The sequence below is a fragment of the Mercurialis annua genome, linkage group LG5, assembly GCF_937616625.2.
Source record: "Mercurialis annua linkage group LG5, ddMerAnnu1.2, whole genome shotgun sequence".
NCBI classification, from domain to species: domain Eukaryota; kingdom Viridiplantae; phylum Streptophyta; class Magnoliopsida; order Malpighiales; family Euphorbiaceae; genus Mercurialis; species Mercurialis annua.
Genome location: NC_065574.1, coordinates 9,291,255 through 9,319,247, shown reverse-complemented (window position 1 = coordinate 9,319,247; position 27,993 = coordinate 9,291,255). Strand labels below are relative to the sequence as shown.

The window sequence follows — 27,993 nt, the reverse complement described above, 5'->3', positions numbered from 1 at the left end:
GCTAAACTGCAAATTATATTCTGACTTCTGAGTAGTAAATGAATGAATTTACAATGCTATATTACCATTCAAATGATTTAATATAATATTTATTAATTTAATTTTTAAAAATAATATTCATAAACCGAAAATAAATGAACTTACAACGAAAAGTTTATATAACCGATCGAGTTTCCAGATAAATAACTTATAAATCCGGAGCCTCTTGATCTACCACACTCTTTATCATACATTATTCTCACTGCAAAAGTCCTAACAAAATGGAAAACTAGGCTTGTTTTGGTCTTTTGGATGGTGGTTCGGATTCCTCTTCTGTTCCCCTTCCATTGGTGTTCCAATGGCCATCTCCTTGTTTTTCATTGTCGTTCTCTTCCAATGGCAATAGCCTGCATTTCTGTGTACAGCTGCATAGAGGATATATTCCACACTTGCTCACCTCCAAAATATCAAATCCACAGTATATCTTTATTTCTATCCAAGGACCCTCTCCTGTGCCGTATTCACGTCGTGGAGCTGTTACAGGGTAACACAAGGCTACGTGGTTTGACATATACGCAAACGTAGTGTTACTATATCTCCTTATGTCGAAAGTATCCTTGTCATAGCTTGACAAGTTGCATTCAATTTGCAGCCAGCCGCCACGATAATTATCCGGAAATGCGATAACACAACACAATGCAGCCTTATCCCAACAAAACAAGCAATCATCAGAACGTTTACAGCATGGGATTTTAATTGAATTTCCCATGCTTGTATATGTAAACCACTCTGGAATTTCATTTCCAGGATACATCACCACCCTACTAGTATCGTATCTCCTATCAGACTGCAACCAAAAAACTAAAACATGGTGAATTTCAATGACAAACAGAAATGACAAGAAAAGGGGAAATTTGTCTTTACTTTATTAAGCACATTCGCCGAATGTTGAAGCCTATTCTCCACCTCTGCTAGAACCTTGCCCCACGATTTGTTTGGATCCAATTTCACGCAATTAGTAAATTCAAATTTCTTTTCTTCAATATAAGAGCTCATATCGTCGTCAAATCCGAAAAAGGGTATAGGGGCAGATACATGTTCTAATGATCTGCAGTCGTGAGCATTTAAGTACTGTAGAGACCAAGGAAGATGTGCCAACGATTTCAGCCTATCACAGAAACTTATGTCGAGCTGTAGGAGTTCGTGGAGTTGTTGAATGCTTCCAGGAAGTGACTCAAATCTGTTGTTGCTAAGATCTAGTTTAGATATCAAGGATAAGCTGCTCAGCTCAGGAACTGATCTTAACATACCACATCCACTTGCTTTTAGACTTGTAGAAACTGTTAAATTTGCTGGCAAACTTGTAAGTTTTTTGCAACTCTGAAGATATAAAATTTCAAGAGATTTTAAATTACCAAGGCTTTCGGGAAGAAAAACAAGATTTCTGCAATTTTTAAGTCTGAGTGAACTAAGAGCTTTTAGATTATCAATCGATGACGGTAGCTCTTCAATTGCTGTTCCATCCAGATAAAGAGACTCAAAATGATCCATGATCTCCGAGATTTCTGGGAACTGTTTTAGGCGTGAGCAGCCAGATACATCAAGAGTTTCAAGGGATTTCAAGTTACTCATGTTGTTGGGGAGAGTTTCAAGATTCATGCAACATTCCAAATTCAAAATAGCCAGCTTGCTGAGGGAGCCGAGTGATGCTGGCACTTCTTTTATGGCCGTATAACTTAAAACTAGGCCTTTTAGGTTCCTCGAAACCTCCGGAAATGCCTCAAGTCCCAAGCAGCCGGAAAGGTCTAGACATTCAAGAGACATTAAACCAAGTGTACTCGGAAAACTTCTCATTCTTTCACAACCAGACAGTTTTAGCAGAACAAGATTTGCAGCCAATGTAAGCTCTGGAACTTTGATTATGCCGCTGGAATGATGGAGGTCAACTAATTGCAAGCTTTTGATCTGCAGTTAAAAAAAGAATCAATTTACAAAATATGATAAAACAATGGGAAATTGAAGTTTGTGATATGAATCAAACCATATTTCCGTTTGGTGGCATTTTCAGTTTGCTGTAAGGCAAATGAAGCTCTAAAATTTTCAGTTGATGGAAATTGGATGGCAGAGTATCCAATGGGTACCCATGCCAGTACAAATATCGCAGCTCGTTGGGGAAACTTTGCAGGCCTTTAGAAAGGCGCACCTTATCACCAGTTTCGGTTTCAGACCCATAGGAAAATGAAAGTAATTTTAGATGAGGCATTCCCTTAAAAACATCTGGATTTAAGTCTATGGCTTCAATTCTGGACATGTCCAGGAATATTGCTTCAATTGCATCAGTTCCCTGCCAACAGAAAACACGCATAAGAGAATGTCATATCATTAACATTCTGACACCAATATCGGAACCAAATTTTAAAATGAATCATAAGGTAAAATAAAAAAGAGTTAAAATGTACTTAAACCTTACATTATTTTTTGTGAGCACACTAACAATATCTTCATGATCCCATAGTCTGCTCCTTTTGGATGGCTCTCTAGATTCTTGGAGAACAATTTCCTTGCCCATCTGTTGCAGCATGTCATGCATTTCTATTTTTCCAGAAATTGCTTTCAGCTCTATAAGAGATTTATCCATGAGAACACATAACCCAATATCTACATTCAAGCCACAGCATCTAAGGATTCTTGTCACCTCTTTACAACTCCGTCCTCTAAAAAAACATGCAATATAAAGAAAGATATCCTTTTCATCATCATCAAGGTCATCGAAACTAATTTTCAGGACATCCTGAACACCTCTAATAGGACTCCTTTTCAGGTTATCTAGAACACATTTCCAATCTCTTCGGTTCTTGCCAGATAAAAAGGAGCCTAGGATTTTTAGAGCCAAAGGATTTCTATAAGCATTTTTAACATACAGAGATAATATATGCCAATACTCTTCTACTGGAGAGATTCTCTTCAAGGCATTCTGCCTCAAAAGTGTTAGAGCGTCAAACGAATCTAATTCCTGAACTTCGTATAAGTCATCGACACTGCTCAAAAGCATTTGTTTGTCTCTGCTGGTTACGAGGATTCGGCTTCCTTTGCCGAAGAAACAGCGATTCTTTTCAAAAAGTTCAAATTGTTGTGTTCTATTCACATCATCCACAACAATCAGGACCTTTCTATTAATCTTTCTTCTGATAGAAGGAGAGCGCAGGAAATTAGAAATTCTGATACCAACACATTTTTCCCCTGAAATTTGAAAAAGAAGTTCCTTTAATAAGTAATGACCACCATCTCTTTCATAACTGTGCTTCACATTTTCAAGAAAGCAGCAGCTTTCAAATCCACATGCTATCTTCTTGAAAACAGCTTTGGCAAGGGTTGTTTTGCCTATGCCGCCCATTCCCCAAATTCCTAATATGCGGACATCTTTTGACTCATTGGACAGTAGTTGTGTGATTTCATCAATGCGGGAATTAATTCCCACCAAGCATTCTGAATTATCAGGACATTGGCTCAATTTTTTCATAATATCTTCCACAATTTTATAAACAAGCCAGGCGTCTATCCTGTCCAATATAAGAATAAGCACCCTTGAGTTTAAAGCATGAGTAATGCAGATAATCAATTAACAATAAGACGTGCAAGCAATGAACCGACGACAAATTGCATTTCACAAGCCAAAATATATACAAAAAGGGATTTCAAAATTACTGGTTGAGCGTGGATTTCCATCCTGCAATTTTAGCCGCTTTGAACAAGGCAGCCTTCCACTTCTGCACCTTGTCAAAATCGTCGACTTCATGTTCAACAAAAGCTGACTCGAAACTCCCGGTTTGGTTCTCCACATCCAACGGATCTACCTTGAAGAACACTGGTACGACTGTCTGTCCATGAGTTTCACTGCATTCAATTATCTTAACTACTTCATCCAGGCAAAATGTTGAAGAAGCAAAGTCTTTTGAGAAAATAATTACAGCAATCTTTGACTCTTCAATCACTTCCGAGAGCTCCAATGTTATCTCATTTCCTCCTCTGATAAGTTTTTCATCACCATAGACACTTATCCATTTATCAAGCAAAGAAGAATAGAGACGGCTGGTAAAATAATTGCAAGCGTCTAGACTTCTGAAGCTCAAGAATACTTCATACTTCCATTGCTTGGGAGAGCAAGAAGCCGAGGAAGAATCCGCCATGACTATGATTGATGCTGCTTAAAACAAAAACTATAAATGAACAAGTAAGACAAGAGGATATAAACTAGTGCATTTTCCAACTAAGTTATATCCTTTACTTCCATTAATCATTCATGCTCAATTCTCAAATGAATATTCAACTCGGCATAAAGACATAAAAGAAACGTTTAGCAATACGTCTATAAACTCCTGAACCAAGTCACCAACGGAAACAAGAGGTGAAATGTTTGAGCTACCTGAAACAGCCGCTGCCAATTACTTCCCAGAAATGAATGACCCCAAAGTTCAAATGATCAAAAACAATATAAACCTGATTCTGAATATCACTCAAAGGTACAATTGATTTCTAATAACTCATTTTTCTCACAGAAATAATCAGCAAAGGGTCAAATTAAGTACCGTAAACGTTTAACCCAAAAACTAAAATTTCAATGGCAAACAGATAAAAGTAGCAGATAACACAGAAACAGTTACCTGAAATAGGTTGAAGACACAATTCAAATTTTTGCGATTCTCTTAATACGCTGACTAAAAGTCAACCTATATGAAATTGCACTCACTATTCTAATTTAACTTTATCATTTGCGGAACTTTCAGCTAATTAATTCACTCCTTCAACTTCGCATGTAATATCAAAAGCGCGCGAATGTGTATCAATTTAACCCGCAATTATGTTACATAGTATCAAATCCCCAGTCCCACTCTCACCCCTAAGACCGTAAACACCCTCTCTAATGAAATGGAAAAAATTTATTTTAATTTTGATTTTACTTTTTCTAAATAATTAGGAAAAAGGATCAAAACAACCCCTAATGTTTATCTATAGGAACACATTGGCCCCTAAAGTCACGAAAGATCAGGACACGGGATTAATGAATTTTCAAAAACTCATTAATTTCTTTCTTCTTTCTTTTTGAACTTTCCGGGAAAATGAATTATCTGCGTCAACTCTTTCGCGTGGACAGTATTGTTGAGATAAACATAAGAAATACACAGTACTTTCCGGCCAAGTTCTTGAACTAATCGGAGACGGCCACACCTACAAGGTGCAGTACTTGGCCCGTTTCGCTGATCAAGAACTCACAACGCCGCTCATTTCAGTGGTTCCCGTGTGGACTATGAGGCCTCTTCCGCTGCTGCTGACTGATCGGAGTTTCAAGGTGCAAGATATTGTGGATGTTATGTTCAAAGGCAGTTGGCTCAAATGATATTATATAGCAACATTAAGAGGTCCTGATCAGTACGTTGTATTTGTGCCAGAGCATGGCAACATTTTCTCCGATCAGATTCGGTTTCATGGCGATTGGCTGGCCTTTCCAGTCTACGGGTTTCCAATGTACGTACTAATGATCATCATGTTTCTTGGTTTTCTTATACATTCTTGGATTCTTTAATTATTTTTCTTTAGTTGTTTCTTGGAGATTTTTCAAGAATTCGGATTCTTGGGAGTTCATTAATTGTCAAAGTTAAAATCAGTATGGTGGAATCTTGTAATTTAATTGTTTCTTGGAGATTTTTCAAGAAATCAGATTCTTGGGAGTTCATTACTTGTTTAGTTTAAAATCAGTATGGTTCTTGAATTGAATCTTGTAACTTCCGGGTCTGGTTGTCCTCCTGATTTCTCTGAGGCCTCGACCAAATGTTCTTCAAATTGCTGCTGCTGAAGATAACCGTAACTGAGCAAATGGTTGATTTTGAGAGTGAAACGTGAACTGTAATTTCTGGATTTAATTTGATCATAATGACTGTATAATTAGTGGCATTATGCGCAGGTTATTATTTTAGTAATTCTGATTGTTAATTTGGCAGATGAGATTAGTTAATCAGGTCATCTGCTAGTTGAGTTTATGAGAGTTTTGATATATAATAAGCAGAGACCTAATGGCTTATTGTAGTTTTATAGTTTGGGTATATATGTTAGTCTTCTCAGAATTCCTATTTTTCTGATGAAACAGATGAATGTATTCAAGTGCATGTTTTTAATATATAATCACATAGAACCAACTCTTTTGTTATCAGAGCAGCAGCAGCAGTATGAGGTTTGCATTTTTTTTCTTTCAAGAGGGTATTGTCAAAACAGAGATACTCTGTGCATTATAAGAATCTGAGCCAATTCCTAATTCAAGATAGCATGCAAGTTATCAAAAGAGATTTGAGTCAGTTTAGAGTTAAGAATGTCCAATTGCAGACACCAGAAGTTCAAAATGGCATGACAAACCCTAAATTTGTTTCTTGGCGTGAAAGTCAAGTGTTGGAGTATTTGATTTTTACAACAAAATATCAAACAAAGTCCTAATTAAGTTATAGAGCCATCAAGACTACTTCGTATATTGGGGATTCAGAATCCTACACCAACTAGTATTCCTAGTTAAACACTATATCTATCTTCTAATTTTGAGTTTGACTGCATTCTTTCTATTATAAATACCACCCCACTCTCTTCACTCTTAACTACACCTTCTTACCCTAAAATCCAAATATGAAGATCATCTTGAAGAGAAAGAGAATCTTGGCGAGTACTGAACTTGGAGAACATCAACAAAACAAGGCTTATGACAACAGCGGAGCAACATGGTGGAGAAGAGAATTACTGGGAGAAGGAGGCTATGCCTCTGTTTACTTGGCCATATCCAAGAAACCCAAATCAAGAAATCTAATGCGTCCTGTAACTATGGCCGTCAAATCTGCCGTGGTATCCAAGTCAAGTTCGCTGCTCAAAGAAAAGCAGATTTTCGACCATCTTGACGGGTCGTCTCCTTATGTCCTTCAATGCTACGGTGAGGAAACTACTTCCAACAGCAAAGGTGAAACTTTTCACAATCTTTTATTAGAGTACGCCTCTGGTGGAACACTCTCTAGTCATATAGAGCGATCGTATTCGTATGGCGGTGGATTGCCTGAATTGGATGTTAAAAGATTTACAAAGTGTATTCTTGAAGGTATTTATGAGATTCACAGGCATGGCTATGTGCATTGCGATTTAAAACCTGAGAATGTGCTTCTTGTTTCTACTGATGAAAGCGGTGTGTTTGTGCCCAAGATTGCGGATTTCGGGTTGGCCAAGAAAGTGGGAGATCCTGATTTCATGGGTGGGACTTTAATGTATATGGCTCCTGAGACGGCTACTGATGATATTCAAGACTGTGGGTGTGATATTTGGGCTCTGGGATGCATTGTTTATGAGATGCTGACAGGGTCTCCTCTTTGGTACGGTTATGATTCGACGACTAATGAACTCATGACATCGATTGCGGATAGATACGAACTTCCTGAAATGCCGTGTGACATATCGAGAGATGCGAGAGCCTTCTTGGAAAGATGTTTGGCGAAGAACAAAAGGTTTAGGTGGAGTGCTGGGATGCTACTGAATCATGCTTTCATGACAGGATTCAGTGAGATACAAGGCAGTGAAAATTTGGACTATGGTTTCTCTTCGATAGGGCAATGTGTTGTTGGTACTAGAGCAACTTACGTTCAGCAAGGGCCTGCTCATATCTGTTAGACATAGAACTGAGTAAATTCAAATTACTTATATTAGAATTTAGAAACAATTGTTTAGTTTTGAGAAAGTTGATGTAAATTCAAATTAGTTAAAGTTATTACCATTTATACCATAAACTGCCTGTAGTTTTTTAATTTTTTATTTCTGCTTTGATTCTTTTTAAACGTATATTGATTGTGTGTACTTGTGGAACTCTATGTGAAAAAAGAGAAGAGAATGTAAAGTTGCAGGACATAAGGTAGCAGAAGAGATATTATGATATTAGCATTATTTAGTATTAGTTAAAATGGCAAGAGGACATAAATGAATAGAAACTGATCAGGAACTAAACATTTGACAGACAACACAAGTGCTAGACAATTCAAACACATGAATCCAGAAATTGATTCAACCAGCAAGGATGCTATTCCTAATTCAGGATGCCTATATAGAAAGCACACAGGTTATTAAAAGTGGATCAAGAAGTTTGATTGAGTTTACAGTTTGCAGTGCATATACACTAATCAGAATGCTAATCACAAATTTAAAGAGAGTATACTTGTGTAATTCTGTAGCTGTCATCTTAGTCCATTTTCAGTAGAGAGTTTCAAAGATTTCTTATTTGCTGGAAAGTCGTGATGGGTGATGAAAACGCGATTTGTAAGAACATCTATCATTAGTAGAAGCATTTACATTCAAGCTTAGATTCCTGACATACCCAACTTTGAACCATGATTTTGTGTCCAAAGAGTATCCAATTTTTGAAGATTTCTTTTGTTATCAAGTCTATCAAACATAAATCTCTGCCCTCAATGCAAAGTTTCAACCTATTCAAGTCTTTTTAAAACATTTAAAGAAAATTTATCATATGTATAACACCAGTCTTTTCCGAATGATCCAATTCAGGCTTCCTCAGCTTCATATCCCAAACCCTTCTATAACCAATCTGAATAGTCATACTTTGAGTCACAATATTCCCTTCTCTAAAACAAACTACAGTAACTGGAACAACAATCCCATTACCAAGAGGATTGTCGAGCCTGATAGTGAGCGGACATCGTGGAGCTGGAGACTGGAGGAAGATCTGAAGCTGAATGGAGCTTTCTTTGTTGAATCATTGCTTGTTTCCATATCCACCATCCCAATCCTGCGGCCATATGTAAACTCGCTGTCATATCATTGATGCAGAGAAATATCTTGAAACAATATAGAAATTTCAAAGTTAGAATAAAAATAAGTGTCAAACATAAAAGAAACGTATTAGCTCAATAAATTTTGTATGTAAAAGGAGACAGCTTTTGTGGCGTTTCATTCTTGATTTGGGAGAAAAAGGGAGAGAAAACAAACAACGTTTCTACTGATCTTGGTTGCTCAAGTCTACTGTTTTCCATTCTGAGCCCAAGATCCGATACATCTATTCTCCAACGAACAGAGTTGGCAAATGATGGGTATGCGGCGTTATGCATTATTTTCTGTAAAATAATGATTTCTCTAGATGAAAAGGGTCAAAAATCTTGCAAATTTATGATCTTCAAGCTACCAGTCCGGAAACAAACAATAACAATTCCAAAAACTCTCACTATAATGCTGAGACCGGTAATCAATTCATATAAAGATGCACAAATGCTCAGCCCATCTCTAAAACACGAACCTTATCAACTGAACATATAATGCATTAGTAAACGTTTGCTGTTTCTGCTAAACTGTAAATTGTATTCTTAGTAGTAAAGTGAATTGATCTAAACATTTCAATGCTTTACTACCATCACATTCAAATGATTTAATGTAATATTAATTGATTTACTTTTTAAAAAAATATTCATAACCCAAAAACAAATGAACTTACAACGAAAAGTTTGCATCACCGATCGCGTTTCCAAATAGATAACTAATAAATCCGGAGCCTCTTGATCTACCACTCTCTCTTTATCATACATTATCCTCACTGCGAGAAAAGTCCATACAACATATTAACTATAACAAAACGACAAAATAAAGATATTAAATAATTTCCTACAACTACCAAAACAGAGAAAAGCTAAAATATATCTAATGCTAATGAAAGAAGCATTATTCAATAAGAAAAAGGTACTATATCAAAAATGTCTATACTTTGTTTTGGAAAAAAGAGGAGGAATAATAGTTTATGTTCATTTGAGGCAATACGTCGAACATGTAGATGAAAAACAAAGAAAGTGCATAATAAATTATCAACCAGCATTAGTTAAAACTTTAGCCTTTCCATAGTCATTGTTAGCCAATGCATTTAGCAAAGGATTTCCTGTAAAATAAGTGGAAATAGGAAGATAATTAATCATCAAAATAGAAAGAAAGATAAAATCAAAAAATGTCATGAAGAAATATATTGTAAGTTGATAACCTTACCTGATGTCAAGAAATATACCATTGTTATAATCTACTGTAAGTTAATTACTTTGTAATGGTATAACATGAAAAGGCAAAACACTAGGAAATAAAACCTTTACTACCCCATCTAACAGGAAGTAATTGAAGTGTCATTAAATCATGTTCTTGCTTGTTTAATTTAGACCCACCAAAGTTCAATGAAGGGAGATTAAAAGGAAGATAAGAAGAATATGATTTGCCCTCACCGGATACCGGCCCGGCCTACACAATAAAATATCTCATGTCACAATGAGTACTAATAAAATTTAAATGCAAACTGAAACAATTAAACTAAAAAAACTTCTGGTTTTGTTAATCTCTATTACTCTCATGTTCATAATCTTTACATTTGTATTGTAATTCTTATGTTTGCTGAGCTACTGAACTCCATAAACTCTGCTAATATGTGGAAATTCAAATTGACTAACACATATTCCAGCATTAATATTAGAATAATTTATCACAAAACCTAATCCAAGTTGGCCGTGAAGATAGGAATACAAAAAAAAAAAAAGCTTTCAAACAAATACCAACACAAACACAATTGAACAAATATAAAGAGCAAAATCCAATATGAATTTACAATCAATTTAAAAGATCAACAAACAAATTCAGCTACATTGTACAATATAGCTTAGAAGATGTATTGTATAAGTAACTATAACTAATCCTTTTGATCCGATCAAGAACGAGCGAAGTTCGTCGGTAAAAGGATTTAATATAACTAACTATAACTAATTCTTCTACTTCACTTAACATCTTATCAGTCTTCCCAACAGCAGACGCACTACAAAATGCACCCACATAGATGTTAGTGATAATGTATGTGTGTATTCTATATAAAATGTAAATGATTCCCCTTCAGATATCTACCTAGTTTACTTAAAAACAAACCTTAACTGCCAAATACTAATAAAGAAGCTATGTCCAAAATTAAGAAACAACAATAACAATTTTGATTGAACCTGTAATTTATGAGAAACTAGGCTTGTTTTGGTCTTTTAGATGGTGGTTCCTCTTCCGTTTCCCTACCATTGGTGTTCCAGTGGGCATCTCCTTGTTTTTCATTGTCATTCTCTTCCATTGGCATTAGACTGCATTTCTGTGTACAGCTGCATAGAGGGTATATTCCACACTTGCTCACCTCCAAAATATCTTCACCATATATCACTATTTCAAACCAAGGACCCTCTCCCGTGCCGTATTCACGTCGTGGAGCTGTGACAGGGTAACACAAGACTACGTGGTCCGACGCATACACAGACGCAGTGGATCTATAACTCCTGATTGTGAAAGTCTCCTTGTCATAGCTTGACGAGTTGCATTGGATTTCCAGCAAGCTGTCAGGATTCATGTGATAATTTTCCGGAAATGTGATAATACAGCATAGGGCAGCCTTATCCCAACAAAACAAGCAATCATCAGAATGTTTACAATATGGGATTTTGATTGAATTTCCCATGCTTGTATAAGTAAACCACTCTGGAATTTCATTTCCAGGATACATCATCGTCCTTCTAGTATCGTGTCTCCTATCAAACTGCACCAAAACACTTAAACATAAAAGAATTTCAACGACAAAAAGAAATGACAAGAAAAGGGGAAATTTATCTTTACTTTATTAAGCACACTCGCTGAACGCTGAAGCCTATTCTCCACTTCTGCCAGAACCTTGCCCCACGATTTGTTTGGATCCAATTTCACGCAATTTGTAAATTCAAATTTCTTTTCTTCAATATAAGAGCTCATATCGTCGTCAAATCCAAAAAAGGGTATAGGGGCAGATACATTTTCTAATGATCTGCAGTCATGAGCATTTAAGTACTGTAGAGACCAAGGAAGATGTACCAACGATTTTAGCCTATCACAGAAACTTATGTCGAGTTCCCACAATTGGTGCAGTTGTTGTATGCTTCCAGGGAGTGACTCAAATCTGTTATCGCTAAGGTCTAGTTTCCATATCGAGGATAAACTACTCAGCTCAGAAACCGATTTTAACATATAACATCCACTAGCTTGTATACTCGAAGAAACTGTTAAACTTGCTGGCATATTTCCAAGTTTTCTGCAATTTTGAAGATGTAACATATCGAGAGATTTTAAGTTACCGAGTGTTTCTGGAAGATAAGCAAGTTTTCTGCAATTTTTAAGTTTCAGTGACCTAAGAGCTTTTAGATTATCAATTGATGCCGGTAGCTCTTCAATTGCTGTTCCTCCCAGATTAAGAGACTCAAAATGATCCATGGTCTCCGAGATTTCTGGGAATTGCTTTAGGCGTGAGCAGCCAGATACGTCAAGAATTTCAAGAGATTTCAAGTTACACATGCTGCTGGGGAGAGTTTCAAGATTCCTGCAACTTTCCAAATTCAAAAAACCCAGCCTGCTTAGGGAGCCGAGTGATGCTGGGACTTCTTTTATTGCGGTATTACTTAAAACCAGGGCTTTTAGGTTCCTTGAAACCTCTGGAAATGCCTCGAGTCCCAAGCACCCGGAAAGGTCTAGACCTTCAAGAGACATTAAACCAATCGTACTCGGAAAACTTCTCATTCTTTCACAACCAGACAGTTTTAGCACAAGAAGATTTGCAGCCAACGTAAGCTCTGGAACTTTGACAATGCAGCTGGAGTGATCGAGGTCAACTAATTGCAAGCTTTTGATCTGCAGTTAAACAAAAAAATCAAATTATAAAAGCGTATAGAACAATATGAGAAAGTGAAGTTTGTGATATGAATCAGACCATGTCTCCGCTTGGTGGCATTTTCAGTTTGCTGTAAGGCAAGTGAAGCTCTACAATTTTCAGCTGATGAAAATTGGGTGGCAGAGTTTCCAATGGGTACCCATGCCAGTACAAATATCGCAGCTCGCTGGGGAAACTTTGCAGGCCTTTAGGAAGGCGCACCTTATCACCTGTATCTGTTTCAGACCCATAGGAAAATGAGAGTAATTTTAGATGGGGCATCTCCTTAAAAACATCTGGATTTAAGTCTATCGCTTCAATTTTGGACATGTCCAGGAATATTGCTTCAATTGCATCAGTTGCCTGCCAACAGAAAACACGCATAAGAGAAGGTCATATCATTAACATTCTGACACCAATACCTGAACCAAATTTTAAAATGAATCATAAGGTAAAAAAAAAGAGTCAAAATGTACTTAAACCTTACATTATTTTTTGTGAGCACACTAACAATATCTTCATGATCCCATAGTCTGCTCCTTTTTGATGGCTCTCTAGATTCTTGGAGAACAATTTCCTTGCCCATTTGTTGCAGCATGTCATGCATTTCTATGTTGCCAGAAATTTTTTCCAGCTCTATAAGAGATTTATCCATGAGAACACATAACCCAATATCTACATTCAAGCCACAGCATCTAAGGATTCTTGTCACCTCTTCACTACTACGTCCTCTAAAAAAACATGCAATATAAAGAAAGATATCCTTTTCATCATCATCAAGGTCATCGAAACTAATTTTCAGGACATCCTGAACACCTCTAATAGGACTCCTTTTCAGGTTATCTAGAACACATTTCCAATCTCTTCGGTTCTTGCCAGATAAAAAGGAACCTAAGACTTTTAGAGCCAAAGGATTTCTATTAGCATATTTAACATAGAGAGATAATATATACCAATAATCTTCTACTGGAGAGATTTTCTTCAAGGCATTCTGCCTCAAAAGTGTTAGAGCCTCAAATAAATCTAATTCCTCAACTTCGTATAAGTCATCGACACTGCTCAAAAGCATTTGTTTGTCTCTGCTGGTTACGAGGATTCGGCTTCCTCTGCCAAAGAAACAGCGATTCTTTTCAAAAAATTCAAATTGTTGTGTTCTATTCACATCATCCACAACAATCAGGACCTTTTTATTTATCTTTCTTCTGATAGAAGGAGAGCGCATGATATTAAAAATTCTAATACCAACACATTTTTCTCCTGAAATTTGAAAAAGAAGTTCCTTTAATAAGTAATAACCACCATCTCTTTCATAATTGTCCTTCACATTTTCAAGAAAGCAGCAGCTTTCAAATCCACATGATATCTTCTTGAAAACAGCTTTGGCAAGGGTTGTTTTGCCTATGCCGCCCATTCCCCAAAGTCCTAATATGCGGACATCTTTTGACTCATTGGAAAGTAGTTTTGTGATTTCATCAATGCGTGAATTAATTCCCACCAAGCACTCTGGATTATATGGACATTGGTTCAATTTTTTCATAATATCTTCTACAATTTTATAAACAAGCCAGGCGTCTATCCTGCCCAATATAAGAATAAGCACCCTTTAAGTTTAAAGCATGAGTAATGCAGATAATCAATTAACAATAAGATGTTATGTGATGAACCTACGGTAAATTGCAATTCAGAAGATAAAATATATACAAAAAGGGATTTAAGAATTACTCGTGGAGCATGGAGTTCCATCCTGCAATTTTAGCCGCTTTGGACAAAGCAGCCTTCCACTTCTGCACCCTGTCAAAATTGTGGATTTCATGTTTAACAAAAGCTGACTCGAAACTCCCAGTTTGGTTCTCCACGTCCAACGGATCTACCTGGAAGAACACCGGTACGACTATCTGTCCATGAGTTTCACTGCATTTAATTATCTGAACCACTTCATCCAAGCATAATGTTGAAGAAGCAAAGTCTTTGGAGAAAACAATTACAGCAATCTTTGACTCTTCAATCACTTCCAAAAGCTCTAATGTTATCTCTTTTCCTCCTCTGATAAGTTTATCATCTCCATAGGTATTTATAAATTTACGACGCATAGACGAATAGAGACGGCTGGTAAAATAATTGCAAGCGCCTTGACCTCTGAAGCTCAAGAAAACTTCATACTTCCATTGCTTGGGAGAGTGAGAAGCCGAGGAAGAAGCAGCCATGACTATATAAAAACTAGAAATGAAATAATCAGCAAAAGGTGAAATTCAGTACCCTAACCCTACCATTCAACAAGCTTGGTTGAAGCACACCATAGCAAAATAATTGCCTCCAAAAAACAATCCTGAACTGAATTTATTAAACTAGCAGATCACACACAAATAAAAGCTTCTTCAGTTACCTGAAACGGGACCGATTCAGCGACAGTTGGCGGTGACGAAGCCGCTGCTGCTGCCAATTCAGCCTTTTTCTTCAGTGGCGTTCTATTACCATTTGCGGAACCAAACTTTCAGCTAATTTGACTTCAAGGGAATAAAGGATCAATTTACCCCTTAACTTGTCGCAAAATATCAAAAAAGTTCAAATTTATAAAAGTGGGCTAACAATTATGCCAAATCGTATCAAATTCCCTCTTTCCTTTTTTACCTTAAAAGTGAAATAAAATGTCCTGAATGAAATAAAAAAAATAAAACAATTTCTAATTTTTATTATGTCAATTACGATTGACTTAAAGTTGAACTCTAGCCTCTAAATTACTAGCCTTTAAATTATAATTTTTAAATAATAATTTAATCCTCCTAATTTTAATAGTTTGTATATCATATCAATATTTGAGAACCTTTTTAAACTTTTTTCATTAACCCTACCTTTTATTATAATATTAACGTCTTCATTGAGTATGGTTATAACCTATTTAATAAAAAAAATTGTCGTCAATGATTTATTAACTGAAAGCATCTCAAAGATATTATCTATGGGGAAAAGAGGTTAGAACAAAGGGTTAATGTGCCCCCTAAATTTATGATACGGGGTCATTTAACTCAATTTATATTTTTTTTAGCAATTAACCCAAAATTTTTCATTTTTGGGTCAAATAATCCATAATTATATTTTTAAAAGGCGTAAAATACAACTCAAAGATGAGGGATGCAAGTAAATAGATATTTCCCTAATTGTTGCGATATAATTACCTAAATCTATTTTTTGAAATAAAAATATAAATTATGGGGTTATTTGATCCAAAAATAAAGAATTTTGGGGTTAGTTGCTTAAAACATATAATTTAAATTAGATAACCATGTGTCACAAGTTCAGGGAGACGTGTTGACCCTTTGTTCGTCATTGAAGGCTATAATCACAATAATTAATGTCTATAGTACGATGTGCTTTCGATTGCCACTCTCTTTTCGTAAAAGAATTAATTCATGATGGCAAATTTTTAAAAAATATTTGTCAAAATTAGAATATAAAATACAAAAAGATCATAATTGAAACAAATCAAAAAATATTAATTTTTGTTGAAAAACAAAAGTGATTGGCTAAAATCGATCCCTCACAATTGTATAGATATACGACTTACTCCCTCCGTTCATAAAAAATAGGCTTGTTTGTTTTACACAAATATTAAAAACTTTAATTTGTTTAGTTAGAAATACTAACTATTTATAATATTCTTATTAAATAATATTCCTCTTTTCGATATATTTTTATTAATTTAAAATTACTCATAAAGTACACATTATAAAATTATTTTTCATATTGACATTATCAAAAAGCATTAATCATTGTTGTTATCAAAACCATTATCAATGTAATTTAGTTGACTAAAACCGATTCAATTAAAAATATTTTAAATATTTATCTAATTAACGTTTTTTTTAATAAAAATATCCTATTTTTTTATGTACGGAGGGGGTATTATATAATAATGGATAAGCAAGAATTTTGTATTCCTTTTATCCCAATCTAATTGAAAACAATTTCTTATTAGAGGGTCTCATTTTAATTGATAATTGTTTATCTTAAATTTTCCTTTTAATTCTCTTTTATTAAAACTTCTTGATTAGTAAAGATTTATTGAGAAATGCGATGTATTAATGTAACTAAGGTTATAAAAATAAATAGATACACATTATTTAATGAACTTTCTTAAACAATATACAAAGAAGATATTCTCTATTAGATTGGATGAAGGAAGTGTTAGGAGACCCTAAATCAAAAGTTAAAATATGTCTCCTAATTGAACTTTAATTCATATTCCTTAATCCTTATCACTCAATTAAGTAGCCGAAGTTGACTCGTTTACCTGAACAGGTAAAAATAAAACAAAATCCAAACCAGTAAAAACAATTTGAATTGAGTGCATAAAAAGAAAACAATTTTTATTTCCAAACCAAAGCCATTACAGTGAGAAGTATATATCCATCACCATATAAAACCCTAAATCTGCCTGCTTCATCGTTGAACTACAACAATGTCAGAAATACCATCTGATATTACGTATGACATACTAAAGTACTTACCTGTTAAGTCTCTTCTTCGCTTTAGGTGCTTATCAAAAGCATATTGTTCTTTAATTGACAGCCGCGATTTCATAAACTTTCATCTCTCGAATTCTAAAAATACAAACACCAATCGTAGCCTCATCATTGCTCAAACGGACTTACAACCGTGTAGATGGCGAAACAATAAAACCTATACGATGAATTTAGATTGTCCGGACCACCAGCTAGTAGAATTTGAACATATTTTCTCTGTGTTTCAGGGTATTGAACCTAATTATGATGATCACTTGAGAAATCTTGTTATATTTGGTTCTTGCAATGGCTTGATCGCATTGTACCATCCTGATCAAGGCATGTCACTATGGAATCCATCAACCAAAAAGCAACAAAAGCTACCTAATTTTTGGGGATCGGATCGTAAAATTCGTAGCTCTGATTATCTTCTTGATGGATTCGGCTATGATCCTGTAAGCGACGATTACAAGGTCATCAGGATCCGGACAATCAACAACAAGAGTCGAAATCGATCTAGAGTTATGGTTTATAGCGTAAAACATAATTTTTCTAGAAGGATCCAAGACTTCCCTTATAAAGTACGTGGGGATGATAAAAGAAATTGGGGTACTCTTGTTGGCTCTTGTTTGCACTGGATTGTTTCGGAACCAGATGATATTAAAGATCGGCTGATCGTTTCTTTCAATTTGGAAGACGAAAGATTTCGTGCAGTGCCGATTCCTGATGTATTAAAGCATGAGGAATATTTGCTTGTAGAATTAGGGGAAGTGGGAGGATGCCTCAGTATGAGCACCGATGACGAACGTGAGTTTCTAGTTGAGATTTGGGTGATGAAGGAATATGGAATTATTGAATCATGGATTAGAATATTCTCCACATACAAACCGAATCTATGTTTGAAAAGTTTATTAACATCACATGTTAAGCCTATAGGGTATTCAAAAACTGGCGATAAACTCTTATTGGATGTTAATAGCTGTAACTTATTCGACTATGACCTAAAAGAGGAGGAGGAGAATCAAACATCTCCGTATGAGCCCGACAAACGCATTCGGAGAATTGAGATATTAGGAGGTTGGATCAAATGGGATTATTCATTTATATGCGTAAGAAGCCTTGTTCCTGTCAATCTCAATCCTAATTAATTATGAGCAATTTTTTTCTTTTTAGTTAATGATAATACATTATTTTGTTATAATACTTTGATAAAGGTACTGATGATGTGATTATGTGGAATGTCACTCACCTTTATTAGCTTGGTTTCAATCCGGCCTGTGCTTTCCTGAATGCATTCTGCAAGTAGTGAAATTGAAAAAATAAAAATCAAATGAGGATTTTTCAACCATAAGTAGTACAATTGATAATATTTCAACTGTCTTGAAATTGCATCAAGAAAGGTTTTACAGAAAAATTCAACACGTCTCGAAATGACCATGACAAAAGTAAGCAACAGAACTCAGAGGTACCTAACCCACTGTTTTTCCGACAATTTGCTTCAATCCGTAGCAAGAATTAGAGATATACGTGCAAACCGTGGCTTGGGAATCCAAGAGCCTGCGTAATAACCATAAAATGGTCAGTAAGATGAGCTTCATTCAATTTCCAGCAAGCTAAAAAATTGGTGAATGCGCTTCAGCTCTGAAACACAGTTCAACATCCAAAATAAGTTGCAAAAGATGCAAGAGAATCTATAAATAAAATTAAAAATTTTAAGGAAGTAAATAGGAGCATACCCGTTACCTTAAAACATGTGAGATGGCTATGGTAGCATAATCACCAGTAACACAAAAGTAGTACACACTTTGACCGTTGCTCCTCATAATCACAAAATCTGCAAATTGTTTTGGATTTGACTCAAATCTAAATCCATACAATTTTTGAGAGCCAAATAAGAAATTTGATTTCCACGTGCATCGAAAAATAGAATTATAGGTATTTCTATGGTATGATAACAATTTGGACTTGATTGTTACATGTAAAATAGAATGAAATTACAGAAAAAAAATCAATATTTTTACCAAACCCCAGCAAGTGTAATAGTGAGAAACTAGGCTTGTTTTAGTATTTTAAAAGGTGGTTCCTCTTCCTTTTCCCTTCCGTTGGTGTTCCAATGGCCATCTCCTTGTTTTTCATTGTCATTCTCTTCCAATGGCAATAGCCTGCATTTCTGTGTACAGCTGCATAGAGGATATATTCCACACTTGCTCACCTCCAGAAGTTCATTTTCACCATATATCTTTATTTCTAACCAAGGACACTCTCCCGTGCCATATTTACGCCGTGGAGCCGTGACAGGGTAACATAAGGCTACGTGCTCCGACACATACTCAAATGCAGTGGATCTATAAGTCCTGAATGTGAAAGACTCCTTGTCATAGTTTGACAAGCTGCATTCAATTTCCAGCAAGCTGTCAGGATTCATGTGATAATTATCCGGAAATGCGATAACACAGCATAGTGCAGCCTTTTCCCAACAAAACAAGCAATCTTCAGAATGTTTACAATATGGGATCTTAATTGAATTACCCATGCTTGTATATGTGAACCACTGTGGAATTTCATTTCCATAATACATGATCATCCTTCTAGTATCGTATCTCCTATCAAACTGCAACAATAAAAAAATGGTGAATTTCAATGACAAATTGAAATGAGAAGAGAAGGGGAAATTATCTTTACTTTGTTAAGCGCACTAGCTGATCGTTGAAGCCTATTCTCCACTTCTGCCAAAACCTTGCCCCACGATTTGTTTGGATTCAATTTCACGCAATTAGTAAATTCAAATTTCTTTTCTTCAATATAAGAGCTCATATCGTCGTCAAATCCAAAGAAGGGTATAGGGGCTGATACATTTTCTAATGATCTGCAGTCATGAGCATTTAAGTACTGTAGAGACCAAGGAAGATGTAACAACGATTTTAGCCTATCACAGAAACTTATGTCGAGTTCCCACAATTGGTGCAGTTGTTGTATGCTTCCAGGAAGTGACTCAAATCTGTTATTGCTAAGGTCTAGTTTCCATATCGAGGATAAACTACTCAGCTCAGAAACTGATTTTAACATATAACATCCACTGGCTTGTATACTCGAAGAAACTGTTAAACTTGCTGGCATATTTCCAAGTTTTCTGCAATTTTGAAGATGTAACATATCAAGAGATTTTAAGTTACCGAGGGTTTCCGGAAGATAAGCAAGTTTTCTGCAATTCCTAAGTTTCAGTGAACTAAGAGCTTTTAGATTATCAATTGATGACGGTAGCTCTTCAATTGCTGTTCCTTCCAGATAAAGAAACTGAAAATGATCCATGATCTCCGAGATTTCTGGGAATTGCTTTAGGCGTGAGCAGCCAGATACGTCAAGAAATTCAAGAGATTTCAAGTTACACATGCTGCTTGGGAGAGTTTCAAGATTCATGCAACATTCCAATTTCAAAATAGCCAGCCTGCTGAGGGAGCCGAGTGATGCTGGTACTTCTTTTATTGCTGTGTTACTTAAAACTAGACATTTTAGGTTCCTTGAAACCTCTGGAAATGCATCAAGTCTCAAGCAACCGGAAAGGTCTAGAGCTTCAAGAGACATCAAACCAATTGTACTGGGAAAATTTCTCAATCTTTCACAACCAGACACTTTTAGCAGAACAAGATTTGTAGCCAGTGTAAGCTCTGGAACTTTGAAAATGCAGATGGAGTGATGGAGGTCAATGAATTGCAAGCTTTTAATCTGTGGTTAAACAAAGGAATCAAATTATAAAAGAAGATAAAACAGCCAAAAATTGAAGTTTGTGATAATGAGACAGACCATGTCTCCACTTGGGGGCATTTTCAGTTTGCTGTAAGGCAAATGAAGCTCTGCAATTTTCAGTTGATGGAAATTGCGCGGCAGAGTTTCCAATGGGTACCCATGCCAGTACAAATATCGCAACTCGTTGGGGAAAAGTTGCAGGCCTTTAGAAAGGTGCACCTTATCACCTGTTTCTGTTTCAGACCCATAGGAGAATGAAAGTAATTTTAAACGAGGCATTCCCTTAAAAACATCTGGATTTAAGTCTATGGCTTCAATTTTGGACATGTTCAGAAATATTGCTTCAATTGCATCAGTTGCCTGCCAACAGAAAACACGCATAAGAGAATGTCATATCATTTAATATTTTGACACCAGAACTTCAACCAAATTTCAAAATGAATAATAAGGTAAAAAAAACACTTACAAAGTACTTAAATCTTACATTATTTTTTGTGAGCACACTAACAATATCTTCATGATCCCATAATCTGCTCCTTTTGGATGGCTCTCTAGACTCTTGGAGAACTATTTCCTTCCCCATTTCTTGCAGCAAGTCGTGCATTTGTATGTTACCGGAAGTTTTCCACTCTATAAGAGATTTATCCATGAGAACACATAATCCAATATTTACATTCAAGCCACAACATCTAAGGATTCTTGTCACCTCTTCACTACTATGTCCTCTAAAAAAACATGCAATGTAAAGAAAGATATCCTTTTCATCATCATCAAGGCTATCGTAACTAATTCTCAGGACATCTTGAACACCTCTAATAGGAATCCTTGCCAGGTTATCCAGAACACAGTTCCATTCTCTTTTATTTTTGTCAGATAAAAAGGAGCCTAAGACTTTTAGAGCCAAGGGATTGCTATTAGCATACTTAACATACAGAGAGGATAAATGCCAATAATCTTCTACTAGAGAGGTTTTCTTAAAGGCATTCTGCCTCAAAAGTGTTAGAGCGTCAAACAAATGTAATTTCTTAACTTCGTATATGTCATCGACACTGCTCAAAAGCGTTTGTTTGTCTCTGCTGGTTACAAGAATTCTGCTTCCTTTGCCGAAAAAACAGCGATTCTTTTCAAAAAATTCGAAGTGTTGTGTTCTATTCACATCATCCACAACAATCAAGACCTTTTTATTAACCTTTCTTTTGATAGAAGGAGAGTGCAGAATATTAGAAATGCTTATACCGATACCTTTTTCCCCTGATATTTGAAAAAAAAGTTCCTTTAATAAGTAATAACCACCATCTCTTTCATAAGTGTCCTTGACATTTTCAAGAAAGCAGCAGCTTTCAAATCGACATGCTATCTTCTTGAAAACAGCTTTGGCAAGGGTTGTTTTACCTATGCCACCCATTCCCCAAATTCCTAAAATGCGGACATCTTTTGACTCATTGGACAATATTTGTGTGATCTCATGAATGCGGGAATTCATTCCCACCAAGCACTCTGAATCATATGGACATTGGCTCAACTTTTTCATAATATCTTCTACAATATCTTCAACAAGCCAGGCCTCTATCCTACCCAATTTAAGAATAAACATAATTAATTTAAAGCATGTGTAATGCAGATAATCAATTAGCAAATTGCAGTTCACAAGCCAAAATATATATACAAAAGGGAAATTCAGAATTACCTGGTGAGCTTGGAGTTCCATCCTGCAATTTTAGCTGCTTTGGACAAGGCAGCCTTCCACTTCTGAACCCTGTCAAAATTGTCGATTTCATGTTTAACAAAAGCTGACTCAAAACTCCCAGTTTGGTTCCCCACATCGAACAGATCTACCTGGAGAAACACTGGCACGACTATTTGTCCATGAGTTTCACTGCATTCAATTATCTTAACCACTTCATCCAAGCATACTGTTGAAGAAGCAAAGTGTTTGGAGAAAACAATTACAGCAATCTTTGACTCTTCAATCACTTCCAAAAGCTCTAATGTTATCTCTTTTCCTCCTCTGATAAGTTTATCATCACCATAGGTATTTATGAATTTACGACGCAAAGCAGAATAGAGACGGCTGGTAAAATAATTGCAAGCGTCTTCACTTCTGAAGCTCAAGAAAACTTCATACTTCCATTGCTTGGCAGAGCGAGAAGAGGAAGAAGCAGCCATGACTAAGTAAGACAGGAGGGTATTAATTAGTGCATTTCCAAGTAAGCTTTGTCCTTCACTTCCACCAATGATTGATGTTCAGTTTGCAAATGAATATTCAGCTGGCGAATACTACCCATAATTGAATGACTCCGACGCTCCAATGATCAAAAACTGTGTACACAAAGATTGGCCAATGTTGCCTTATCAGGCATATGATTCAAAGGTAGCAGCGACAAGGTCTATATAATCACGGAACAGGCTATTATTTACGATTACTCTATTGTCGAAAGAAGTGAAGGAAATTGTTTGAACTCTACCCCTACCAACAACCAGAGATGATCAAAATGAAGGATATAATAAGTCTAATATCCATCATGATCTATACTAAACTCGGCGGCTATATTGGTATAATCAATTACATAATTCTATGCATTATAATTACATGTGAAATAAAATGGAGTTCTACTCAAGAAATCATTTTTGTCAGAGAAATAATCAGCAAATTAAAAGGTGAAATTCAGTGCTTTGAACAAGTTCCTAAAGAAAAATGGTTGAATTGAAGCACAGTATAACAAAACACAAGGAAAAAAAAGCTTAAGTTACCTGAAATTGGATGAAAATGCAACTTTCTTGCGATTCTCAACTCATTTCTCAATTCATTGCTTCCTCTTTTAATACGAAATTGCACACACAATTTACATTTTATTATACTAAATTATTCTAATTTAACTTTATCACAACGGTATTTCTTATGAAATTATTCTATTACAACAATGACAAAATCTAAAAAATTGGCTTCCACCAACAGTATACATTTCTCTGATGTGTATTGAATCAATAATTAAATAAACGTAATTAAATTATTGAATTGAAATAGATTTACAAATTTTAAATAAATCGTAAAAACTTAAATTTTGTTAGCACTCTACTTGTATGTGAGTGGGTGTTTGAGTCGGTCCTTAATTTTAAAATTTGTTTGATTTTTCACTTTAAATGAATCAAAATTGTGGTCGTATCATTAAAATATAAATAGAACAAGTTAATAGACGGAAAGAACATAATGTATATAATGTTAAAATATTATCAACAGATTCTCTAAAAGGCCTAATTACTTAAAAAACCCTCATCTTGAACTTTTTTTTCGTTTATACCCTGACCTTATAAAAAAGTCATTTGTACCCAATTTTGCGTTTTTATGTTTCATCTCTACCTATACAAAAATATAATTGATAATTTAATGAATTAAAGGATGAAAAATTTAAAAACAATTAAATACAAGGTTATATCATACGTCTAATTAGTATATAAAAATAAATTAAAGGATTATTTTAAACTTTTTTTCAAGTGAAAAGAGACAATTTTAGTACTTTTGGGTAGAGATGAAACCTAAAAACCCAAAATTGAGTACAAATGACTTTTTTACAAGGTCATGGTATAAATAAAAAAAAAGTTTAAGATGGGATTTTTTAAGTAAATAAGCTACTCTAAAATTACACTGTAAAATCAATTTTTTTTAATTCAGGTTGCTCAACTGTTTGTTCCGTTTGTAGTTGAATATTATTAATTCTGTTCTTTTCTTGCCTTTTCGCGGGAAAACTACCTCCTTCACCACCCTTTTCTTGAATTTCAATTTTTAGTTTGTTTTTATTTTAAATAATCACTCCATAGATGGAGTTTGGTGTGCTTTTATAGGTTCTTTTTTGATACTTTTTGATAAATCTTGATTCTATCAAGATTTTTTTATTTGCATGTTAAGAATCTATGATATAAAGAAAAAAATTTGAAGTTTTTTTGGGTTTGCATGTTAAAAACTTTTTTATCTAGATGAGGCTACTAATCATCGACGGTCCTCGACCTTTACCCTTAACTTCCGTAAACCCCCTATACTTTCAAAAGCTTCCCTAAACCCCCCAACCTTTGTGGCGGCGCTTATTCACGGTACTTATGGACGATAATATCCTTACAAAAAAATTTGGCGGCTGGCGGCGCAAAAAAAAAAAATATTTGACGGCGCCACATCATCATAGGTCCAAAAATATTCAAAAACCCCAAAACACCCTTAATTTAACCAAATCAAAATCAAACCAAAACACCCTAGTCTAATCTAACCAAACCCAAAACAGTTTAATCAGACCATATGGCCAACAACCGCCGCCGGTCCGGCCACCACCTCCGGCCGCCACCTCGGCTGTAATACCCCGTAATTTTAAGTAATTAGAATATGCCACGAGGTCAAATTGGAGTAATCAAAATATTAAAAATAATATTTTGTGGGTTCGAATATTAAGAAAAATATTCGGAAAGACTAAATTTAATAGTCAAAAGATAATAGTAGGTTTGACTATTTAAGATTATTAAATCACGGGAAGTGATTTAATAGATTCGGAATACGTAAATTAAATTTAAACGTAAATTTAATTTATACGAATCCGTAAAAGAGTATCGTAATAATAGGAGTTTAAAATTTAAATCGGGAATTTAAATTTTAATAAACGAGTGTGAACGGGAGTAATAAATTTGAAAATACTCTTTAGTGTCGTATAAATTGATATATTGATAATTAAAATATCAATGTACCACTCTAAATGGAGAGTTTAAGATTTCGGACAAAACCCCGAAATTAGAATGTCGAAACTCGGAAAGCTTGACGAGTTATGGACGAATATAAATTAAGATATATATATAAATATATATATTAAAAAAAATAAAATAAAAAGAAAATAAAAAGAATGAGGCGGTGGAGAAGTGGGCGCCAAGTTGGAAAAATATCCATATTGATCCCTGAACTTTTAACTTTAATTAGTTTCAGTTATAAACTAATTAAATGTTATTAGTTGGTCTAAATTAAATATAAAATCATATATAAGTCCCGAGCGAATAATTTTGGTGTCATTATTCGCGAAATAATTCGAAGAAGCTACGGTTCAATTTTCATTAAATTTAGACGTAGTAATTTTATTTAAGTGGGACTGATTTAGACCTAATAAATCTTTGGAGATTTATTTAAAATAAAATATAAGTTGGATGCGAATAAAAATTATATTTTTATTCGTTTTATATTTTATTGGATTTTTGGGTAAAGTTTGACGGAATTTAGAATTAGTCTCCGTTTGGGCTACGGACGACTAATTAAAATCAGAGTTAAAGTGCATGATTGAGCTAGTACCTAATGGTACTTTAGCCAAATCATTTCTCTATAAATAGAGAAGAGGGGCAGCCTCACTTCCTTGCGCAGGGAAGGAGGGACCTGCTTGCTAGGCTTAGCAAGCAAAGGTGAGACGGTGCCGGCGCGGCGCGATCCGATTTCGCGATTCCGACTTCGATTTCTTCGGTAGTCCGGTAGTACGAGGTAATAATCGATAATTAGTAATCGATTAAATAGAAAATAAATTAAAATATTATAAACGTAGGAAGCACGTCGGGAATCGGCCCGGGAACGAAGTTCCGAGGGTGGCCTGACGGTGTACACGAACGTACACAAAAGTGCACGAACGTGTACCAAGTGCACGAACGTGTACCATGTGCACGAACGTGCATTGGCCAAGGGTTGTGCACGAACGTGCACAGGCAGTGCACGAACGTGTACAGGCCCTACACGGACGCGTAGTCCAACTCCGAAGGGGTCTTTTCAGGCGGCGAATCTGAGGGGACTTCGCCTAGTAGGACGGTGTGTTTACCGTCAGTCAATAAATGTTTAAAGGTGAACATTTTAAAATGATATAAGTCTATACGTTAAAACGATACGACGTTTTAACTAGGCTTTACATTAATCAAAGTGATTAATATTAAAAGGACTATAAGTCCATACCAAGAGTGGTATTATATATTGAACGAGAAGTTCAATATTGAGATTAGTTTATATGCGATATTTAGAGTGTCAGAGTTTGTTTATTGAGTCTATCGTTTATACGATAGGGCTAGAGTTAAAATTCAATGTCTAATGTGTTTTGACATTTGAATTTTAATTAGATCCGACGAGTGGTCGATCTAGTGAGCCAAACACCAACGTGTTTGACTGACAAGCTTGCTTGGAGCTTACGTTTTAAAAAAAATGGGGACGACAGTACTGTGAGTTTTACTTTGTGGTTTTTACTTTTGAATATTTATATTTAAACTGTTTTTAAATAACAAATCGCACTAGTATAACTTAACCATGAAAGATCCATTGGAACAAGCTTCCTATTGGTTGTCAATAGGACTGTGTGATCACCAGTAGTGTTTCTCGATACGAGCCTGTGTCTGACATAGAGGTCAGTTAATGTCATTGGGCGTTGGAAGTGCTAGCGACCCTGACTTAACAGTCTGAGACGGCAGTAACGGTTACGGTCACAGGCAGTACTGTGATGGCAGTTTCACGGTTACGGTCCAGACACCCGGCTTAGACGGCAGTGATTCAGTTCACGGTTTAAGGCCTATATTGTGTAGGTTGAGACCCATACAATAGTCTGTCTTTTAGGGTTTCATCTGGATCGACTAATTGGTAATATTTTACATATACAAATGTTTATGTATTTGCGATTTGAATATTCAACTGTAAAATTGTAGACTCACTCAGAAATATTTATATTTCTGACCCTCCCCAATGTTCACTTTTCAGGTAATCAAGTACGAGGTCGGACTTCCATAATAATTCTGGAAGTCAATGTCAGTCATACCTCTAGAGCTGCAAGTAGTTGGGTACTGGGAAGTCTGTCTTTCTATTTACAGCAGTTCAAACTATCTTGATAAACTCTGATTTGAACTACTGTATATATATATATATGATTGAAAAGCTGCGTGTTTTCTTAAATGCTTTAACCAGTTGTTTGAGAGATACACTGGTTTCATATTTTTAGCATTTTAGGATTGTATTGGAAACAGAGCATGTACGTC

General features: G+C 35.4%; 5 protein-coding genes across 32 annotated transcripts; 2 read left to right on the top strand and 3 right to left on the bottom strand.

Moving 5' to 3' along the window:
* Positions 1 to 119: 119 nt before the first annotated feature.
* LOC126681187 (disease resistance-like protein DSC1) lies at positions 120 to 15,223 on the bottom strand. Of its 17 annotated transcripts, XR_008790878.1 has the most exons (11): positions 15,114 to 15,223; positions 14,453 to 14,947; positions 13,218 to 14,307; positions 12,791 to 13,093; positions 11,671 to 12,711; positions 11,019 to 11,593; positions 10,128 to 10,275; positions 9,863 to 9,928; positions 9,494 to 9,592; positions 8,579 to 8,843; positions 8,336 to 8,474 (listed from the first exon to the last, which is right to left on the bottom strand). XR_008790878.1 is itself a non-coding variant. In XM_056106075.1 (7 exons), exons 2-6 carry the CDS (start codon positions 14,932 to 14,934, stop codon positions 11,036 to 11,038), a joined length of 3,474 nt encoding a protein of 1,157 aa, XP_055962050.1. In that variant the 5' UTR covers positions 14,935 to 14,947; positions 15,114 to 15,223; the 3' UTR covers positions 120 to 241; positions 11,019 to 11,035. The 17 variants fall into 17 exon arrangements, 1 of the variants encoding a protein (XP_055962050.1); XR_007641342.2 differs by having other exon boundaries at positions 8,336 to 8,843; XR_008790870.1 differs by having other exon boundaries at positions 8,336 to 8,794.
* LOC130014730 (disease resistance-like protein DSC1) lies at positions 248 to 4,788 on the bottom strand. 2 transcript variants are annotated; one of them, XM_056106077.1, is made up of 6 exons: positions 4,641 to 4,788; positions 3,685 to 4,196; positions 2,450 to 3,539; positions 2,021 to 2,323; positions 904 to 1,944; positions 248 to 826 (listed from the first exon to the last, which is right to left on the bottom strand). In XM_056106077.1, the coding sequence occupies exons 2-6, from the start codon at positions 4,164 to 4,166 to the stop codon at positions 269 to 271; spliced, it is 3,474 nt and encodes a 1,157-aa protein (XP_055962052.1). In that variant the 5' UTR covers positions 4,167 to 4,196; positions 4,641 to 4,788; the 3' UTR covers positions 248 to 268. The 2 variants fall into 2 exon arrangements, with proteins under 2 accessions (XP_055962052.1, XP_055962051.1); XM_056106076.1 differs by having other exon boundaries at positions 3,685 to 4,180.
* On the top strand, positions 5,022 to 7,759 carry LOC126681191 (mitogen-activated protein kinase kinase kinase 20-like). Its single transcript, XM_050376653.2, has one exon. The coding sequence runs from the start codon at positions 6,646 to 6,648 to the stop codon at positions 7,666 to 7,668; it is 1,023 nt and encodes a 340-aa protein (XP_050232610.1). The 5' UTR covers positions 5,022 to 6,645; the 3' UTR covers positions 7,669 to 7,759.
* A 1,845-nt stretch (positions 15,224 to 17,068) lies between the features above and the next one.
* LOC126681188 (disease resistance-like protein DSC1) lies at positions 17,069 to 24,045 on the bottom strand. 11 transcript variants are annotated; one of them, XM_056106068.1, is made up of 9 exons: positions 23,725 to 24,045; positions 22,661 to 23,292; positions 21,440 to 22,544; positions 21,031 to 21,333; positions 19,912 to 20,952; positions 18,973 to 19,840; positions 18,699 to 18,786; positions 18,479 to 18,525; positions 17,069 to 18,354 (listed from the first exon to the last, which is right to left on the bottom strand). In XM_056106068.1, the coding sequence occupies exons 2-6, from the start codon at positions 23,137 to 23,139 to the stop codon at positions 19,280 to 19,282; spliced, it is 3,489 nt and encodes a 1,162-aa protein (XP_055962043.1). In that variant the 5' UTR covers positions 23,140 to 23,292; positions 23,725 to 24,045; the 3' UTR covers positions 17,069 to 18,354; positions 18,479 to 18,525; positions 18,699 to 18,786; positions 18,973 to 19,279. The 11 variants fall into 11 exon arrangements, with proteins under 11 accessions (XP_055962043.1, XP_055962040.1, XP_055962046.1 ...); XM_056106065.1 differs by having other exon boundaries at positions 17,069 to 17,682; XM_056106071.1 differs by having other exon boundaries at positions 18,704 to 18,786.
* On the top strand, positions 17,187 to 18,406 carry LOC126681189 (F-box protein CPR1-like). The gene has a single exon (XM_050376651.2). The coding sequence runs from the start codon at positions 17,187 to 17,189 to the stop codon at positions 18,375 to 18,377; it is 1,191 nt and encodes a 396-aa protein (XP_050232608.1). The 3' UTR covers positions 18,378 to 18,406.
* Positions 24,046 to 27,993: the final 3,948 nt, after the last annotated feature.

What these genes read in the sequence shown, in the direction of transcription:
- LOC130014730 (XM_056106077.1), bottom strand. Translation starts at nt 4,166, where the DNA reads ATGGCGGATTCTTCCTCGGCTTCTTGCTCTCCCAAGCAATGGAAGTAT. An exon ending in TGCCACCAAACGGAAATATG is followed by an intron (nt 1,945 to 2,020) that starts GTTTGATTCATA and finishes TTTTAACTGCAG; the next exon opens with ATCAAAAGCTTGCAATTAGT. An exon ending in CGGCGAATGTGCTTAATAAA is followed by an intron (nt 827 to 903) that starts GTAAAGACAAAT and finishes TTTTGGTTGCAG; the next exon opens with TCTGATAGGAGATACGATAC.
- LOC126681191 (XM_050376653.2), top strand. Translation starts at nt 6,646, where the DNA reads ATGAAGATCATCTTGAAGAGAAAGAGAATCTTGGCGAGTACTGAACTT.
- LOC126681187 (XM_056106075.1), bottom strand. Translation starts at nt 14,934, where the DNA reads ATGGCTGCTTCTTCCTCGGCTTCTCACTCTCCCAAGCAATGGAAGTAT. An exon ending in TGGAACTCCATGCTCCACGA is followed by an intron (nt 14,308 to 14,452) that starts GTAATTCTTAAA and finishes TATATTGGGCAG; the next exon opens with GATAGACGCCTGGCTTGTTT. An exon ending in TGCCACCAAGCGGAGACATG is followed by an intron (nt 12,712 to 12,790) that starts GTCTGATTCATA and finishes GTTTAACTGCAG; the next exon opens with ATCAAAAGCTTGCAATTAGT.
- LOC126681189 (XM_050376651.2), top strand. Translation starts at nt 17,187, where the DNA reads ATGTCAGAAATACCATCTGATATTACGTATGACATACTAAAGTACTTA.
- LOC126681188 (XM_056106067.1), bottom strand. Translation starts at nt 23,139, where the DNA reads ATGGCTGCTTCTTCCTCTTCTCGCTCTGCCAAGCAATGGAAGTATGAA. An exon ending in TGGAACTCCAAGCTCACCAG is followed by an intron (nt 22,545 to 22,660) that starts GTAATTCTGAAT and finishes TAAATTGGGTAG; the next exon opens with GATAGAGGCCTGGCTTGTTG. An exon ending in ATGTAAGATTTAAGTACTTT is followed by an intron (nt 21,334 to 21,439) that starts GTAAGTGTTTTT and finishes TTCTGTTGGCAG; the next exon opens with GCAACTGATGCAATTGAAGC.